General features: G+C 36.7%; 1 protein-coding gene across 8 annotated transcripts in view; it reads right to left on the reverse strand.

The window, feature by feature from the left end:
* PHKA1 (phosphorylase kinase regulatory subunit alpha 1) overlaps positions 1-18,653 on the reverse strand; it is a 186,775-nt gene that overhangs the window by 158,022 nt on the left and 10,100 nt on the right. For all 8 annotated transcript variants that reach the window (XM_078362950.1, XM_078362949.1, XM_078362947.1 and 5 more), the window contains exon 4: positions 11,620-11,788. In XM_078362950.1, coding sequence (XP_078219076.1) covers positions 11,620-11,788 — 169 coding nt within the window. The remainder of the gene's footprint in view (positions 1-11,619; positions 11,789-18,653) is intronic.

Genomic DNA, 18,653 nt, shown 5'->3' on the forward strand with positions numbered 1-18,653 from the left:
GCTTAAGAATAGAAAAGTCCTCTCACATTCTTAGAAGCATGATGTAAAATGATTGTCAAATGTTTCTTAATGTAAGCTTTCAAATGAACTCCACTGTGAATGTCCTGAACACACATTCCAGTTCAGAAAGAATTCTTAGAACTAACACACTCTTCATAAGTCAGCCCTTAGTAATACTCTTTCATGAAAAAAATCAAACTGTACCAAAAGGTAACCAGTGGGTCTTCCTCCTCCTAACCAGAACGTCACCTTTACCACTGCCAAATCTCTCTGGAAGAAACCTGTTTTACCAGTTTCTTCTGTATCCTTTCAGAGACATATTATGCATGTACAAACATTACACAAAGGGTAGTATTGTATATTACACTGCATTTTGCTTTTTCATATATAAATAACTTGGAGATAATTTCAAATACATCTGTCTCAATTTTTTTAATGGCTACAGAACATTTCACTGAATGGCTACCCATGTAACCATTTCCCTACTGAAGGCCATTTAGGTTCTATCAAATCTTTCTTTCATCACTACAATGTTGCAATGAGTATTTGTGTAAATGTATCTTTATGCACATGTGCCAGTATATCAGGGCAGATTCTCTGAATGGCCTACCCAAAGATTTATGCATATTATTTTCCAATGTTTTATTATGAACACTTTCAAACAAACAGAAAAAAATGAAAGAATTTTACAAAGGACCCCTGTATACTCACCCTCTGAATTCCACCATTAACATTTTAGTAGACTATTTTCATCACATATCTAACCATCTTCCTTTTTGATGCATTTCAGAGTAAGCTGCAGATATCAGTATACTTCCCTCTAAATACTTCATCATGTATATTAAATTTTGATAATCATCTCCAAGTTATTCTTCAAAGAAATGCTACAGTTTATCTATCAGCATTGACTGCCTGTTTCCCTACATCTTTGCAAAGACAGGCTTTAATAAAAATTTTTAATATTTGTCTCACTTCAATGAATAACAAATAGAACCTCCTTGTAGTTTAATTTCCAGTTTTTTTATTATGAGTAAGGTTGTGAGTCTTTTCATATATTTATAAGCCATCTGTATTTTGTATTTATTTTCCTATGAACTGCTTGGTCATGTCCTTCAGATTTTTACTGAATTGCTGGTTTTCCTGACATACATATACCAGTCTTGGTATATGAATGGTCTTGCTATACATATGTTGGTATATTTATGGTCTTGGTGTATATATATATATATATGTGTGTGTGTGTGTATTCATATATATACCATCTGTATAACATTAGTCCTCACTGTCATTTTTTAAAACAACTTTATTAAGATGCATAAAAACTATGCATAAGAAGTATATATTCAATGGTTTTTAGTGTGTGCACAGTTGTACAACCATCACCATAATCAATTTTAGAACATTTTCATCGCTCTAAAAAGAAATCCTGTACCCATTAGCAGTCACCATACATATATATGTATGTACCAGAAAGACCAGCAATTCAATAGAAATCAGAGGCTGAGGGAAGGCAGAGGTATAAAACTGGCCTTATTCCTCTCTTAGATTTGTATCACAGCTATACCATACAAATGCCACATATTTCTACCACTTATGTCCTTTTGCTCATAATCTCCATTTAAATGGTCTTCCCCTCCTTTCCATATGTTGACATCTCATTGTTCTTTCAAAGCCCAGCTCAAATGCTATCTTCTGTGATTGATTCCCCTCTTCTGTGGTTCACACAAACATATTGTGGATGTGTGTGTGTGTATTTGTTCAGCATTAAACATTTAAAAAAACTTTTCTTTTTTCTATTATTAATATTTTAACAAATATTAAGGAAATTAGTCTCTTGCATATCATATGTGTTACAAGTATTTTTGCTAGTTTGTTTGAATTTTGGCTTTGTTTGTAGTATTTTTTATTATCAGAAACTTTTATAAAATAGTTTTATCCCAGGAATGTTTCTAAAACTTTTATGGGTTTACTTTTCACATCTAAATCTTTGATCTATTAACAGATATTTTAAATCATGGAACTGTGTAACTTTATAATTAAAAAGAACTATATGATCGGTATCATCAGACTGCAAACTCCTCCTGATCTATGGCTCTGTCAAAATAGCACTCATAGAACAGGGAAGCTGCAGAAGCAAAGTGTATTTTTTCTTGTAGCAGTAATGACATTAACTTCTTGGAAAGAGGAGGGAAAACAGAAGAGATGATAGTGACATGGGACATCAGCTTCATCTTGACATTTTGTGTGCCAATGTGATTGAGCAGAGACAGAGAAGGCAAAAGTGTGAAATTGGTCTTATTCATCTCTTAGATTTGTATCACAGCTATACCATACAAATGCCACACATTTCTACCATTTATATCCCTTTGCTCATTATATTCTCCATTTAAATGGCCTTCTTCTCTCCACATCTTGAAATCCCACTGTTCTTTCAAGGCTCAACTCAAACGCTATCTCCTCTGTGAAGCTATCATTGATTCTCCTCTTGTGATTCGCAGAATTTTATTTTCCTCACTTTTATTCACTTATTTTTTTACTCTGTATTATAGACAAATGTGTACTTGAATTTTAAGGAAATAACTATATCTTATTTATATCTGCATCTTCTACAAGTATCTCATATAGCCACTAAAATTATCTCACATAGTATTATGAATGGTATTAAACACTACTGAACAGTAGATGTTTGAAAATTTATTAAGTGATTTTAAACACTTCTGTTAACCACAGGAAAGGGACCAGTCTCTTGAGGAAAGGTCATAAATGCAGGACCTCTGGATCCTGTCCCTCCTGTAGAACCGAGACACTGCTTGTTGAACAAAGAATGCTGAGGTGAGTACACATAAAATGAGATAGGGCTGGAATAGACCAAAGGTAACAGCACTATACAAATCATACTAAGGCATACAGGGCTCCAGAAATGGAGGTGAATCAGTGGTCTATTGCACTTATATTTTATACCCATCTGTATAACATTAAGCCTCTTTCATTTTCAGAAACAACATTATAGAGATAAATAAAAAGTATGCATAAGAAGTATATATTCAATGGTTTTTATTGTATCCAGTTGTGCAACCATCACTACAATCAATTTTAGAACATTTTCATCACTCCAAAAAGAAATCCTGTACCCCTTAGCGGTCACTTCCCATTTCCCTTATATAATTGGCCCCCAGCCTAAGTAATCACTAATCTACTTCCTGTCTCTATGATTTGCCTTAATTGACATTCACATAAATAGAATCACACAATATGTGGTCTTTTATGTCTGGGTATTTTCACTTAGCATAATATTTTCAAAGTTTGTCAGTGTTGTGGCATATATCAGTAATTCATTTTTTATTGCCCGAAATATTCCATCTTCAGAGGTAGCAGTAACATAAAAAAAAGTAAAAAAAAAAAAATTCCATTGTGCAGATGTATCATTTTATTTATCCAGTTATCAGTTGATAAACATTTGGGTTATTTTTGTTAATGGCTATCATAAGTAATGCTGCTATAAACATTCATGCATAAGCTTTTGAGTAAACATATGTTTTCATTTCTCTTGCGTATATATCTACTTAGGAGTGAAACTGCTAGATTATATGGTAACTCTATGTTAAGCCTTTTAAGGAACTACCAGACTGTTTTCCAAAGCAGCTGCACCATTTTATATTTCCACCAGCAGTGTATGAGGGTTCCAATTCTTCCACATCCTCAGCAACACTTATTATCTGCCTTTTTGATTACAGTCATCCTGATGGGTGTGAAGTGGTATCTCATTGTGGTTTGGGCCTGCCTGCATTTCTTTTGAAATTAATGATCTTCATTATCCTTTCATGTACTTATTGGTTATCTGAATATCTTTTTTTTGAGGAATGTCAATTCAGATTCTTTGACCATTTTAAATTAGGTTATTTATTTTTTGTATTAAGTTCTGTTCTTTATTTTAGATACAAGTACCTTATCAGATACATGATTTGCAAATATTTTCTTCTATACTATTGGCTGTTTTATTACTTTCCTGATGGGGTCCTTTGAAGCACAAAAGTTCTTAATTTTGATACATTCCAGTTTATCTATTTTTTTCTTTAGTAGCTTATGTCTTTGGTGCCATATCTAACAGGCTATTTCCTAACCCAATGCCAGAAACATTTACTTCTATATTTTTCTCTAAGTGTTTGTTGTGTACTGAATTGTGTCCTCCCCCCAAAAATTTGTATGTTGAAGCCCTAACCCCTAATATGACTACATTTGGAGATAGGGATTTCAAGGAGATAAGTAGATAAATGAGGTCATGAGGGTGACCCTAACCTAATAGGGCTGCTATCCTTATAAAAAGAGGAAGCACACCAGGAGTGCACACTCCAGAAAAGGCCATGTGAGAACACAGGGAGGGTAACCATCTGCAAGCCAAGATGAGAGAAACCAACCCTGCCAGCCTTGATCTTGGACTTCCAGCCTCCAGAAGTGTGAGAAAATAAAATTCTGTTGTTTAAGCCACCCGTTATGTGGTATTTTGTTGTGGCAGAATAATAGTGTTTTATAGTTTTCCCTCTTACATTTAGGTCTACAATTTATTTTGAGTTAATTTTTTTTAATTTACTTTTTTCCTTTTTTTACTTTCTCTTTTTTTGAGATGGAGTCTCATTCTGTCACCCAGGCTGGAGTGCAATGGTGTAATCTCAGCTCACTGCAACCTCTGCCTCTTGAGTTCAAATGATTCTCCTGCCTCAGCCTCTGGAGTAGCTGGAATTACAGGCACACACCACCACACCCAGCTAAGTTTTGTATTTTTAGTAGGGATGGATGGGGTTAAGCCATGTTGGCCAGGCTGGTCTCGAACTCCTGACCTCAAGTGATCCTCCTGCCTTGGCCTCCCAAAGTGCTGGGATTACAGGCATGAGCCACCACTCCCGGCCTTGAGTTAATTTTTATATATGGTGTGAAGAAGAAACTGTTGGTAACCAGTTGTCCATAGTATTCTCTTTTAGTTCTTTATATTTTTATAAGGTTGTAGTGATGTCCCCTCTCTTATTCCTAATTTTAGTAATTTGAGTGTTCTTTTTCTCTCAGTCAGTGTGGCTAAAGATTTGTCAATTTTGTTGATCTTTTTAAAGAATGAATTTTTGTTTTTCCATTCTGTTTCGTTAATTTCTGTTGTAATGTTTATCACTTCATCCTTTCTGTTTGCTTTGGGTTTAGTTTGCTCGACTTTTTCCAGTGCCTTAAGGTGGAAGGTTAGGTTACTAATTTTTCTTTTTTCTTTTTTTCTTTCTTTTCTTTTTTTTTTTTGAGACAGAGTTTCATTCTTGTTGCTCAGGCCAGAGTGCAATGGCATGATCTCAGCTCACTGCAACCTCTGCCTCCTGGGTTCAAGTGATTCTCCTGCCTCAGCCTCCTGAGTAGCTGGGATTACAGGCATTTACCACCATGCCTGGCTAATTTTGTATTTTTAGTAGAGACAGGGTTTCACCATGTTGGCCAGGCTGGTCTCAAACTCCTGACCTCCAGTGATCCGCCCACCTCGGCCCCCAAAAGTGCTGGGATTACAGGCATGAGCCCCTGCACCCAGTCTCCTTTCCTTTTTTTTTTTATATTGGTGTTTACAGCTATAAACTTCCCTCTAAGCACGGTTTTTGCTGCTTCCTATCAGTTTTGGCATGTTGTGTTCTCTTTTTAATTTAGCTCAAAGTATTTTCTAATTTCCCTTGTGATTCTTATTTGACTCATTGGTCATTTAGGTGTATATTGCTTAATTTCCATATATTTGTGAGTTTCCTAAATTTCTCTCTGTTCTTAATTTAATTCCATTTTGGTCATAGAACATACTTTGTATTTTTAAATCTTTCAAATTTTGTGAGGCTAGTTTTATGGTATACCACATAATCTATCCTGAAAAATGTTTCATGTGCCATTGAGCTAGCATATGGTTTACTTTTTGCTCTTATTGAGCTACTAGGATCCTCTTAATTGCTTAGAACCAAAATCTCCATTGTTTTTTGAGATTGCCTTTAGGCTTTTTTTCCACACTCTGTTCCAAATCAAGTCAATTCCTTTGGGAAAAGCTACAGAGGTTTGTGTCTTTACAGCCTGTGTCTCTCCCCAGCAAAATTCTTATGCCAATGCTCCAGAGCTAGTGGTGAGAACAGTGGCCCACTTCTTTTGGAGTGACACTCCTGCTTTACAAATTGTGTGCTGGGAAGGGATAGTAGCCTTTTTGATGTTCTTAGTTTGCCCCTTCCAGAGTAGAACCTCCACCTCCTGCAGTGCGCCAAGGTTAATCAGGGCCTACCGTTCTCACACTGCCTTTGCCTGGGGAGAAGGGGAACTCCAGGCCTGTCAGCTATTCTGGCCTGAACTATCTTCTGCAACATCAAGCTGGAGAGGATGAGAAACAAACGATCACAACCTACCTCCTTCAGGGAGGGACAGTACCCCTAAACTGGGGACTAGCTGGGGAGATTGTGCTCTTGGCTGTACCCACCTTCAATATTGCTTCTGCTGTGCTGAGGTGGGGTGGAGGAGGGAGTAGATTGAGATTCAAATGCAACATTCCCTCCCTGCTTTTGCCAACACTTAGTAGATTTCCTGGAGTAAATGTTTCTCTACTTGCTCTATGTGCTTCAGACAATTTCCAATAATGTAAGTGGTTTTTAAAAAATAATTTTCAACATTTATGATTGTTTTGCTGGGAGAGGTTCCATGGAGCTCCTCATGCCTCCATTCTATATGTTGCAGCCAGGTTCTGTCTAAGCCTCTCTTTTAACCAAGGTTGAGATTTGTTAAGTATTCAAAAATGTGTAGAGCATTGCTAAATACTCTATATAGATCTTGCATACTACCACTTATATCTCACATATGCCCTTTCATTCTCAAAGCAACTGACTTACATAAATTCTTTTTTTCTTTTTTATGTTGTTGGTCTTCTCCTCTGGATGACTCATTTCTCAAAATAGAGTTTAGTCACAGAAAGTGTTCTATTATCATTATTGTTATTGCCTCAATTTATCTCTTTCCTAAATCCTAGCCATTCTGTGAGTGCTTGATCACTCCTTGCTACACTGAGTAGATCCTCAATGCTCCATCTTTTTTTTAGAAAGAAAAGAAAGAAAAAGAAAGAAAGAAAGAAAAGAATGAAAGAGAGAAAGAAAGAGGAAGAGAAAGAGGGAGAGAGAGCGGGAATCTTGCTCTATTGCCCAGGCTAGAATGCAGTCTAAAAGTGGGTATTAAAAACCTCTTTTATGCCAATAAATGTGCTTAACAGTGAAGACAGGAAGGAATAAGGGAGGAAAATAACAAACAAGCAGCCAACCAATATTTCATTTAAACCTGTGAAATGCTATGCAATTGCTGAGGAATGATTTACTTCTAATTATGTGGTCACTTTTAGAGTAGGTGTGATGTGATACTGAGAAAAATGTATGTTTTGTGGATTTGGGGTGGAGAGTTCTGTAAGTGTTTATTAAGTTTACTTGTTCCAGGTCTGAGTTCCAGTCTTGGATATCCTTGTTAATTTTCTGTCTCGTTGATCTATCTAATATTGACAATATAGTGTTAAAGTCACTCACTATTATTTATTTATTTATTTTTTTTTTTGAGACGGAGTTTCGCTCTTGTTACCCAGGCTGGAGTGCAATGGCGCAATCTCAGCTCACCGCAACCTCCGCCTCCTGGGCTCAGGCAATTCTCCTGCCTCAGCCTCCCGAGTAGCTGGGATTACAGGCACGCGCCACCATGCCCAGCTAATTTTTTGTATTTTTAGTAGAGACGGGGTTTCACCATGTTGACCTGGATGGTCTCAATCTCTTGACCTTGTGATCCACCCATCTCGGCCTCCCAAAGTGCTGGGATTACAGGCGTGAGCCACTGCGCCCGGCCCAGTCACTCACTATTATTGTGTGGGAGTCTAAGTCTCTTTGTAAGTCATTAAGAACTTGCCTTATGTATCTGGGTGCTCCTGTATTGGGTACATATATATTTAGGATTGTTAGGTCTTCTTGTTGCATTGATTCTTTTACCATTATGTAATGTCCTTCGTCTCTTTTGGTCTTTGTTGCTTTAAAGTCTATTTTATCAGAGACAAGAATTGCAACTCCTGCTTTTTTTTTCTCTCCATTTGGTTAGTAAATCTTTCTCCATCCCTTTGAGTCTTTGTGTACCCTTGCATGTGAGATGGGTCTGGATGCAGCATACCGATGGGTTTGGCTTTTTATCTAATTTGCCTGTCTGTGTCTTTTGATTGGGGAATTTAGCCCATTTAAATCTAGGATTGAAATTAATATGTGTGAGTTTATTACTGCCATTTAATGCTAGCTGGTTGTTTTGCCCATTAGTTGATGTAGATTCTTCATTATGTTGAAGCTCTTTACCTTTTGGTATGTTTTTGGAATGGCTGGTACTGGTTGTTCCTTTCTATGTGTAATGCTTCTTTCAGAAGGTCTTATAAAGCAGGCCTGGTGGTGATGAAATCTCTGAGTACTTGCTTGTTTGCAAAAAAATTTATTTTTCCTTCACTTATGAAGCTTGGTTTGGCTGGATATGAAATTCTGAGTTGAAAGTTCTTTTCTTTAAGGATGTTAAATATCGGCCCCTCACTCTCTTCTGGCTTGTAGGGTTTCTGCTGAGATCTGCTGTGAGTCTGATAGGCCTCCCTTTGTGGGTAACCTGACCTTTCTCTCCGGCTGCCCTTAGAATTTTATCCTTATTTCAACCCTGGTGAATCTAACGATTATGTGCCTTGGGGTTGCTCTTCTTGAGGAATATCTTTGTGGTGTTCTCTGTATTACCTGGTGTTGAGTATTATCCTGCCTTGCTAGGTTGGGAAAGTTTTCCTGGATAATATCCTGAAGAATATTTTCCAGCTTGGATTCATTCTCTTCATCACATTCACGTACACCTATCAAACTTAAATTAGGTCTTTCCACATAGTCCCATATTTCTTGTAGACTTTGCTCTTTCCTTTTTACCCTTTTTTCTCTAACCGTGTCTTCTCGTTTTATTTCATTAAGTTGGTCTTTGACCTCTGATATCCTTTCTTCTCCTTGATCAATTCGACTGTTAAAACTTGTGCATACTTTATGAAGTTCTCGTATTGTTTTTCAGCTCCATTAATTCACTTATATTCCTCTCTAAATTGTCTACTCTCGTTAGCATTTCGTCAAACCTTTTTTTCAAGGTTCTTAGTTTCTTTGCATTGGGTTAGAACATGTTCTTTTAGCTCACAGAAGTTTCTTATTGTTCACCTTCTGAAGCCTGATTCTGTCATTTCATCACACTCATTCTCCATCAGGCCTTGTTCTGTTGCTGATGAGGAACTGTGATCCCCTGTAGGAGGAGAGACATTCTGATTTCAGGTATTTTCAGCCTTTCTGTACTGGTTTCTTCCCATCTTTGTGAATTTATCCACCTGTCGTCTTTGTAATTGCTGACTTTCAGATTGGGTCTGTGAGTGGATGTCCAACCTGCTGGTGATTAAGTGTTTTCCTGTTTCTTAGTTTTCCTTCAGTGGACACCCCTCCCCCACAAAGCTGGACCTTCCTAGGTTCAGCTGTGCTTGCTGTGAAACTCTCAATCCTCAGTGCTTCCAATTGCTGTTTTTTTGTGGGAGTAGGACCAGCCAAGCCTGATCACCTGGCTCCCTGTCTAAGAGCCTCTACTTCTTTTTTTTTTTTTAGTTGAATGGTTGACTCTCTCCCAGGTGTTCCAGTTGTCCACTGAAAAGGCACTGGAATCTGTGTAATTTCCCCTGTGGTGACCTACTGTGCCAGCTGTAACAGAAGCATTGAGATTCATGGCGCTTTTCTGCCCAGGAATCTCCCAGTCTTGCTCCCCACTCAGTCCCCTTTTCAATCAGCTGAGTGGGCAACTGCCTTCCTGGAGCTCCAAACACCAACTAAAAGGGCACCCAGTCCCGTATAGTCTGCACTGAGAACCGCCACGCCAGGGTGCCGGCAAAACAGCCACGTCAGCCAAAAGAGTCATGCTGGCGACCCATGGGGCTTCTCCACTGGGAATCTCCTGGTCTGTGGACAACAAAAATTCATCTGGAAGTGTGGCGTCCACTCATTCTCTGCGCTTTCACTGGGAGCTACGATCCTGAGCTGCTGCTAATCGGCCACCCATAAATTCTATATCAATCTTGCCTCAGAGCGTTTTACTAGTCTGACAAGTCTGTCATCTTAGTCTTCTTCCCTATCCAATCTATCTTCCTGCTACTTAAGTGAATCATCTGAAACTTCCTTGATTATTTACCTTGAATGACTCTCTACTGATTACAGACTAAACTCCAAACTATATAGCATCGTACACAGGCTGTCAAGCAGCTAGCCCCAACTTTCTAGTTTCATATTTTTGTCATTTTTCCAGATGCATATTATATTCTAACCATAGAAGATATCCAGCCTTACCTTGATGGTCAGTGCCTTTCAAATTTCCATGTTATATTCATGCTATTCCCATCCCTTCTCTGATTTGTAAATTTCTACTTATTCCTCAAAGGCCTGATCAAATAATATCTACTTTATTCCAAGTACCTATCAGAGTCAGCTGATTGAGCTGAAAATCAAATGTTAAGTCAGAAATCAATAAACATTTGTTGAATGAATGGATATGTCTCCTGTATCATTCCAATTTTAGAATATGTGCTGCTGAAGAGAGCATGATATATCTCCTATAAGCCTCTTTGGTACATTTCTGCTTCCATTCTGGGCTCAAAATGAAAAACCATAGGAGATATTCAGATATTGTTGCTTTGTAGATGAAACTCCAGAGTCGGTATTAAAATAATATTAGAAATGGAGTAATAGCTGTCATTCTATTTAAATAAATTACACCTAAAAATATATTTATTCAGGGAGAAACCTCCCCTACAAAAGGAGGGCATATCTAGGTAGCCAGTTCATACTTTTGAGAAAAGGCTATTCAGCTTCTGAGATGTGCGTTCTAGAGGAAATAAAGGAAAGGTTTATCATCAAATATTTATTTCTATTAAAAAAGGAGAAGAGTATTTTGAAGGAATTCCTACCCTGGATACCCTTAGTACAAAGGAGCTCTATAACCAGATTGGAAGATAAAGAAATTAAATGTCAAAAATTTGGTATTTTGAGAAGTACCTTAATTTAGGAAACTCCGGCAAAGGTCCCATTATTTTTCTAAACTAGGTATAATTGGATACATTGCCCTCCCCCAATTTAGGAGAAACAAAAGGAAATTAAGTTGTTTCTTACACTTCCCTTTCTCAGGTAAAGCATCCAAAGTTAATAAGAGAATCATCTGAAAAGGATATATTATTCAATAATAAAAAAATTAGATTCTGATTCCTAAGTTAATTTTCTTAATGTAATTTAGATGCCTATAGACAGATGCCTTGTTTATAATATATTCATAAAGAGTAGCAAAAGTAGATGATTTGATTTATATTTATACTAATTGGCAGGATTGTCAATGTACTGTATGAGAACAAGCAATAAACCCTAGCTCTTCTTTGCCATCTCATGATATCTGAGGGTTAAAAAACAATAAAAAGTACCTGTCTCAAGAAGATCTACCCCAGACTTACTGGTTCTTAAAAGAATATTAGTTAGTACCGCAGACTCCATGCTCAGGGGCTCCCAGTACTTCTCTCCTTGTACTGACCTGAGGCCGTCATTTGGGCTAAGAACAGCAGGTACACAGAGGTAGCATCCAACTGCAGGTGTCCCCATTGGTCATCACCCACTACAGTGGCACACGTTTTGGTGTTGTACTTGGCATGGAGGCTATCCTTAGTACTCTGACTATGTTTGAAGGATTCTACTTTATCCACCTGAAAAGAACAACAACATTAAAAAAAGGATATATTGAAAAATCAACCCATATGCCATACTTCTGTAGTACTCTAACATACATTGTTGCAATGTGAAGATACATTATCTTCAGGCAATTGCAAATATTTAAAATACACTGTTACCTCTTTTTCCCTACACCAGTACAACTGGAAAGTCTGTTATTGTTGTTTTTCATTTTAATGATTTAATTAGAAAATAATATCAAATAGTAAAAAACAGCTCTTTTCTTTTCATTGCTTCTTGTTCACTCTTCATATAGTTGCTTTGCCACACTGTAGATATAAACTGAGATTCAGAGTGCTTGAGTGAGAACAGCTTAGTAAAAGATAACTGAGTGTGAAAAGATACATTTGTTCCTGAAACTGAGGTCGAAATTTTGAAGGAAATTATAATAAGAGGATATATTTTGAAGGAGTAATTTAAAAAGCTGCTGAGAGAGGGACAGCGAGATGGAGTAATGGTATGAAAGTGTGAAATGAAAATATCTTGGACCACTTCAAGCTGGAAACAGCTGAGGGCAAATCTGCCTAGCATTCTATTCAAAGTCATCCTTCAGCTCACAGATAGATGCATATTCTGATTGCCTCCTTTGGGAAGACTTATCAGAAACTCAAAGAATCCAACCATCTGTCTCTCACCTACCTGTGACCTGGAAGCCCCCAGTTGGGGGGCCTTGCTTTGATTGATGTCTCATGTCTCCCAAAAATGTATAAAACCCACCTGTGCCCCAACCACCTTGGGCACAAGTCCTCAGGACCTCCTGAGGGTTATGTCATGGGCATGTCTTCAACCCTGGCAAGATAAACTTTCTAAATTAACTGAGACCTGTCTCAGTTTTTCAGAGTTCACATTTTGGTAACCTCAAGGTGGGGGTGGATTCTGAGTGGAGATGCCCCTGACCTTTGACAAATCTCATGTTGGTGGTTGGTACCGGCATGAGCTAACTTTATGGCTCAAACCAATAGGGCAATTTGCTGAGGCCTGAGAGCACTCCCTCCACAGAATCCCTGATCTCCCAAAATTTGGTCGACAGCTAAGGTTTATTTTGCTGTTATAACTCCTCTTCTTTGGAGTTTTCCTTGCTTTCAACACAAGAAAAGCAAGTTTTCCTGCTTCCATGGTGACAGAAGGCAGGTAACTCCTTTACTGAGTTTGAGTTTTGTTTTTCCTGTTTCTAGGACACTAGAGAGCAGTCTACAGCCTGAGACCCATCACTAGGTAAGAATCTGGTTTGGGATTCTGTCTCACAAATTATTTTTAAACGACTAAAGTTAGCATTAACAACTAGCTGGTGTTAAAATCTGCTTACACTTAGAGTGCTCAGAAATCGCATAATTTGTGTGATCATTGTTAGTTTAGAAGCATTTTGTCCTAGCTAAAATATGGTAATAAGATTTTAAAAGATTTTTTTTAAAGGAGCTCAATGGTTAAAAGTCAGCTTAATTAAAAGGTTAACATACAAGGTGTGTGTGTGTATGCGTGCATGTGGGCATGTTTATATTTAAAAAGCGTTCATGTTTTTTTTTTTCTCTCCTAAGACCTTGTCTTTTTGTCTTTTGTCTTCTCAGTTGACTGAATTCTGTTTTCACCTGATTTTTTTGACTAAAATAGTTATTGCAACAGAGGCTACTTTTGGGTTTTTAAGGAAGACACTCAGAAATGTCTTTGTTTAAAAATTTTTTTTAAGTACACTGTAAAAGCATCTCCCTCTAGTTCTGCACCACCAGACATTTTTCTCTGTATCTTATGATGTAAATTTTGCTATTTGATTTTCACCTGAGCTGTCTCCTTTAATGTGCAAATTTAAGGCTATTTAGCTGACAAATGCATAGGGTTGTGAAACAAGTTATTGAGAATCTGAAAGTCGAAGAAAAGAACAAATCTATAAAATGTGCTTCCATTGGCATGCCTAATATGTCTTTATATGTATTTATCTGTTGTGTACCTAGTATTTCACTACTAAAAATACGTAATAGAGATCTAATTAATTGCCTTAAAGCAAAATAAAAGTGCTTAAATCAGATACTAAAACAGAATAGTCAAATGCTTTTTCAAGTTTATGTAACTTAAGTAAAATCTTTAATAAGCAAGTTTTAAAATTATTTGATAAAGTAATACTAGAAATGTCTTAAGATTTGACCATATACATTCTTTTGTTTTGCATTTATTAATCAAGCAATTTCATACTTATCGCTGACAAATACTTTAAGGTGTCAAAATTTGGCATGAGGTTACAAACTATAACCCAGCCCAAAACAGAATGATTCTTTGCTTGCATAATTTTTAATAAATAAGACATTGATACAGGCTTAATGAAAATAGCTGTGTCATGAGTTTAGTAAGAGTATCATAACTTCTAATCCTGTGGCTTTTGGCAGTATGCACAGACAATAAGGAGGTTTGTTTTGAGAAAGGACTGTTATTGTCTTTGTTTGAAACCTAATTTATAAGTTAAATTCCTCCCAAAGTTAGTTTAGCCCATGCCCAGGTATGAACAAGGACAGCTTCAGGCTTAGAGCAAGGTGGAATCGGTTAGGTCAAATCTTTTTTCACTGTCTCAGTTATAATTTACAATGGCAGTTTCATAACTATAAATTATGACTATCATAGTTTTCACAAATAATCTTGTGAAACAAGATTACTGTAAAACAATTAAAATAAAATAATTAGGTAAATGTAATACAATAAGTACATTTTGTATATAAGGTTACGTTAAATCATCGATATTTCATTATTTGGGTATTTTCCAATAAATACATATTGTAGGAAAACATTCTTGGTAAAAAATAATAGGTGAACAAGTTTTGTCTAATTCAAAGCTTATTTAAATGTTATGTATAAAACAAGGTAAACAGAACCAAGAAACAAAAGGAGATGTAAAGAAAGCTATAAGAATAAAGAGGTTTTTTTTTGTGGTAAGAAAGCTTAAAGAGAAACAATTTTATACAAGAAATAATCTTATATGGTTAAATTTTAGTCCTAAAATAAAATGACTGTTTAAGAAGAAGGGATGTTCAGGACAAACCAAAAAGTCCAAATACTATTATTAAGTTTTGGTTTGCTTAGGAAAAAAATAGATTAAAAATATTTTTTTAAAACCAAAGTTATTACACCCATGTATCTTCCTGTATGTGCTTTTAAAGTCCTTGTGACATTGAGTTAGAGGGCTCTAACTCCTAGGTCTAAAAAGGACATCAAGTCCTGCTAAATCTTAAACACTGAGAGGAATTAAAGCCTCATCTGCAGGCCCCATAGAAGATGCCAATCAAAATAGACTGCATTCCTGAAACACAGGGAAAAAAAAAAAAAAAAAAAAAGAAAAGAAAAGAAAAATTAAAGGGCACATAAGATTGTAAGGGCCAAATTTTCAAGATAAAATCAGTTCAGTTTCTCTATAAATTAATCATTAGTGTCAAAGGCACACTGATACAAAACCAGTATACAGACCCCTGTGTCAGATTAACAAATTTTTCTTAAAGCATTAACCAACTCCTTACTAAAGTTTATAAAAGGCTTATGAAAGTTATATTTTATAATCAAGATTAAACTTTACAGATTATTTACAAAATTTTGAAAAACAAATGTAATTGGCTTCATGCTGTTTTTATTTGGGCTTCTTGTTTAGAAAATTAAGTCTCCTCTCTCAAAGAATGGAGGTTTTCCTCTTTTTTTGAAGTCCTTGAATTATTACTTTGGTTAAACAATGACCTGTAATACTATTTGGTAATATCAAGCATTTTAAACATTTTATATTTGACAAACTTTCCAAAATCAAATTATAAATTATGCCTTTTTCTAATCTAATTAATCCTTTAAGACATTAGGTTCCCTGAAGTCCAAAAATGACATAATTTGGCTTATTTGCTATAAAAATTATACAGGAAGCATTGTCAAATATGAAATGGTGTTTGGTTTTCTGTGGGCTATATTTGTATAAATGCTTTATTGGTACATGTTCCAAAATTATGGGAAACTCCTGAAATTCTGATATAATGTTGTGTACATTATCAGTAATAATCGTAATTGTTATGTGCCAGAAAGGTAACAAATTTCTTTGTCAATTGTGCCTTTTGCCTATGGCTGCCTTAAAACTTTTTTTTCATCCATGGGCAATGGTTGTCTTGTTTTGGTCCCCTTTAGAACGTGGTTTTATAATCAGCTATAAAATTCTAACAGTTGCTTTTAAATGCAGGTTTCTGATTAACTGTGGAGACTGTGATATCAGAATAGAGGAAAAACTTATAGGACTCATGGAGAGCTAAAACGTTCATCAGTATCAAGCAGAACAGGAAATAACTGCATGGATTGAACTAATTTTTTGGACTTTTTGCTTAAAATTTTTGCTGATCTTTTGTTTTCAGAGTCTTAAAGCTTTTCTTTTGAGCACTGACAGCTTTTAACAACTTTAGTATACTCCCATGAACAAGATGTGGAGCATACCAAATTCTACCTGAATTTCTGCAGAATTTGGAAACTGAATATTCTTAACTTACAGCAATAGTTATTTGCATAAGTACAATAAGAATCTGTTTTCATTTGTAACAGGACATAATTGGAGAAACTGGTAATTTTACCAAGGCTTTGACTGGAATGGTGTGCTTTCCTTTAAGGAATCCAACTTGACTTATGGAGCCAATGAAGCCCTTGGAACAACTGGCCTCATATTTTGTGTACACAGTCCATATATAGGGTTTCTGATCTTTGGTAAATAAGGAATGTCACTTTTCGACAGGCACAGAAGCCCCAGGTTTATTTTAGAATCTCAAGAGAAGAAGAAATTCACCCAGCTCACAGATATTTGATGGCATAAGTTCATGGCTGGGCTTGGCTTTCAAAAAAATCTTATCTGAGATTCTTCCTATGGAACAAAGTTCCATCAAAGCCTATTTAAAAGCCTATGTAAAAAATAATTATTCTTGCTGACTGTATACAAATAATTAGGCCAAGTATAATAAGCAAACCAGTCCTACCATGATTTGTCCTTAGTAAAAGGGGAAACTGGGGAAAGAATTATGCTTCAAAATGATAGTACATACATTGTTAGATTCTCGTCTTGCCTTATATTTTTCAATTTTTATTATTTTCTACAGTTTGGGCAGAATTCTAACTTTTCTTTGCTACAAGTCTTCAAAATAATGTTTTCAATTTTTTTCCTTCTCTTTTTCCCCCCATTTTTCCTAATTTGGAGTCACTGAAAATTCAGCTGTGCTTTCTTACAACCCAGCTGTGCTTTCTTAAAACCCTGGGAACTGAAGCCAGACAACTTAAACTTCAGAAAAAAATAACAGTAACTAGCTGGACATGTTGGCTTACACCTCTAATCCCAGCATTTTGGGAGACCAAGGTTGGTAGATCACTTGAGGTAAGCAGTTTGAGACCAGCCTAGCCAACATGGTGAAACCCCATCTCTACTCAAAACATACAAAAATTAGGTGGGCGTGGTGGGGCACACCTGTAATCCCAGCTATTCAGGAGGCTGAGGCAGGAGAATTGCTTGAACCTGGGAGGCGGAGGTTGCAGTGAGCTAAGATCACACCATTGCACTCCAGCCTGGGTGACAGAAAGAGACTCCATATCGAAAAAACAAAACAAAACAAAACAAAAAAAACCAGTAACCTATTTACATTCATGAGCCACTTTCATACCTGCCTAATAATGAATGGACTTCAGAGTAATGTTGCCCATATTGATTTTGTCAGGATTGTTCTTTTGGTTGTTTTCTCCCTTCCTCCCACTATTTTCTCTTCACAGGACACGAGACTTCACAACCTGCTAAAAAAGAGCTTTAGGGACCTACCCATCTAGAAATAAACTGTTCTAGCTGCAAGAGATCAGATGAAACCTGAGAACAGAGACTCATTTTCTTGTAAAATGCTTTCTCCAAAAGATTTTTTAAAAAGAAAATGGGGGAAATGTGAAAGGAAAATATCTTGGGCCCCTTCAAGCAGGGAACTGCTCAGGGCAAATCTGCCTAGCATTCTATTCAAAGCCTTCCCTCTGCTCAAAGAGATAGATGCATATTCTGATTGCCTCCTTTGGAAAGACTTATCAGAAACTCAATGCAATCATCTGTCTCTCCCCTACCTGTGACCTGCAAGCCCCTAGTGGAGGGAGGCCTTGCTTTCAGTAGTCTCAGCCTTTCTGGATAGAACTAATATACTTCTTTCATATATTTAGGAGACATTGTCTCATGTCTCCTAAAAATGTATAAAACCAAATTGTGCCCCAACTACCTTGGGCACATGTCTTCAGGACCTCCTGAGGCTGTGTCATGGGCACGTCCTCAAACTTGGCAAAATAAACTTTCTAAATTAACTGAGATCTGTATCAGATTTCCTGGGTTCATAACAGAAAGCTGAAACTAGAAGTCAGAAGGGAAATATTGCATAAAGGACAACTGAAAGACTTAGTTCCTAAAATTTAGGTTTGATTATTAATGCCTCTGATGTATGACAGTAACAGTTGCACCTTAAATTTGGTTCCTGAAATTAGTGACCTTAAACCTAATTGGTAAGGTAGGAAGTTCAAATATTGGCCAGGCAACGCCTGGCACTTTGGGAGACTGAGGTGGGAGGATCACTTGATCCCAGGTGTTTGAGACTAGCCTGGGCAACATAGTGAGATTCCATCCCTACAAAAAAAAAATGACAATAATTAACAAGGCATGGTGGTGCACCCCTGTAGTCCCAGGGATGCAGGAGGCTGAGGTGGGAGGACACTTGAGCCCAGAGGCCAAGGCTGCAGTGAGTGAGCTAGGATCATACCATTGCACTCCAGCCTGAGCAACAAAATAAGACTCCATCTAAAAAAAAGTGCAAATATCTAAAATATAAAAGTAGCAAC

This window comes from Callithrix jacchus, chromosome X (assembly GCF_049354715.1).
Source record: "Callithrix jacchus isolate 240 chromosome X, calJac240_pri, whole genome shotgun sequence".
NCBI lineage: Eukaryota > Metazoa > Chordata > Mammalia > Primates > Cebidae > Callithrix > Callithrix jacchus.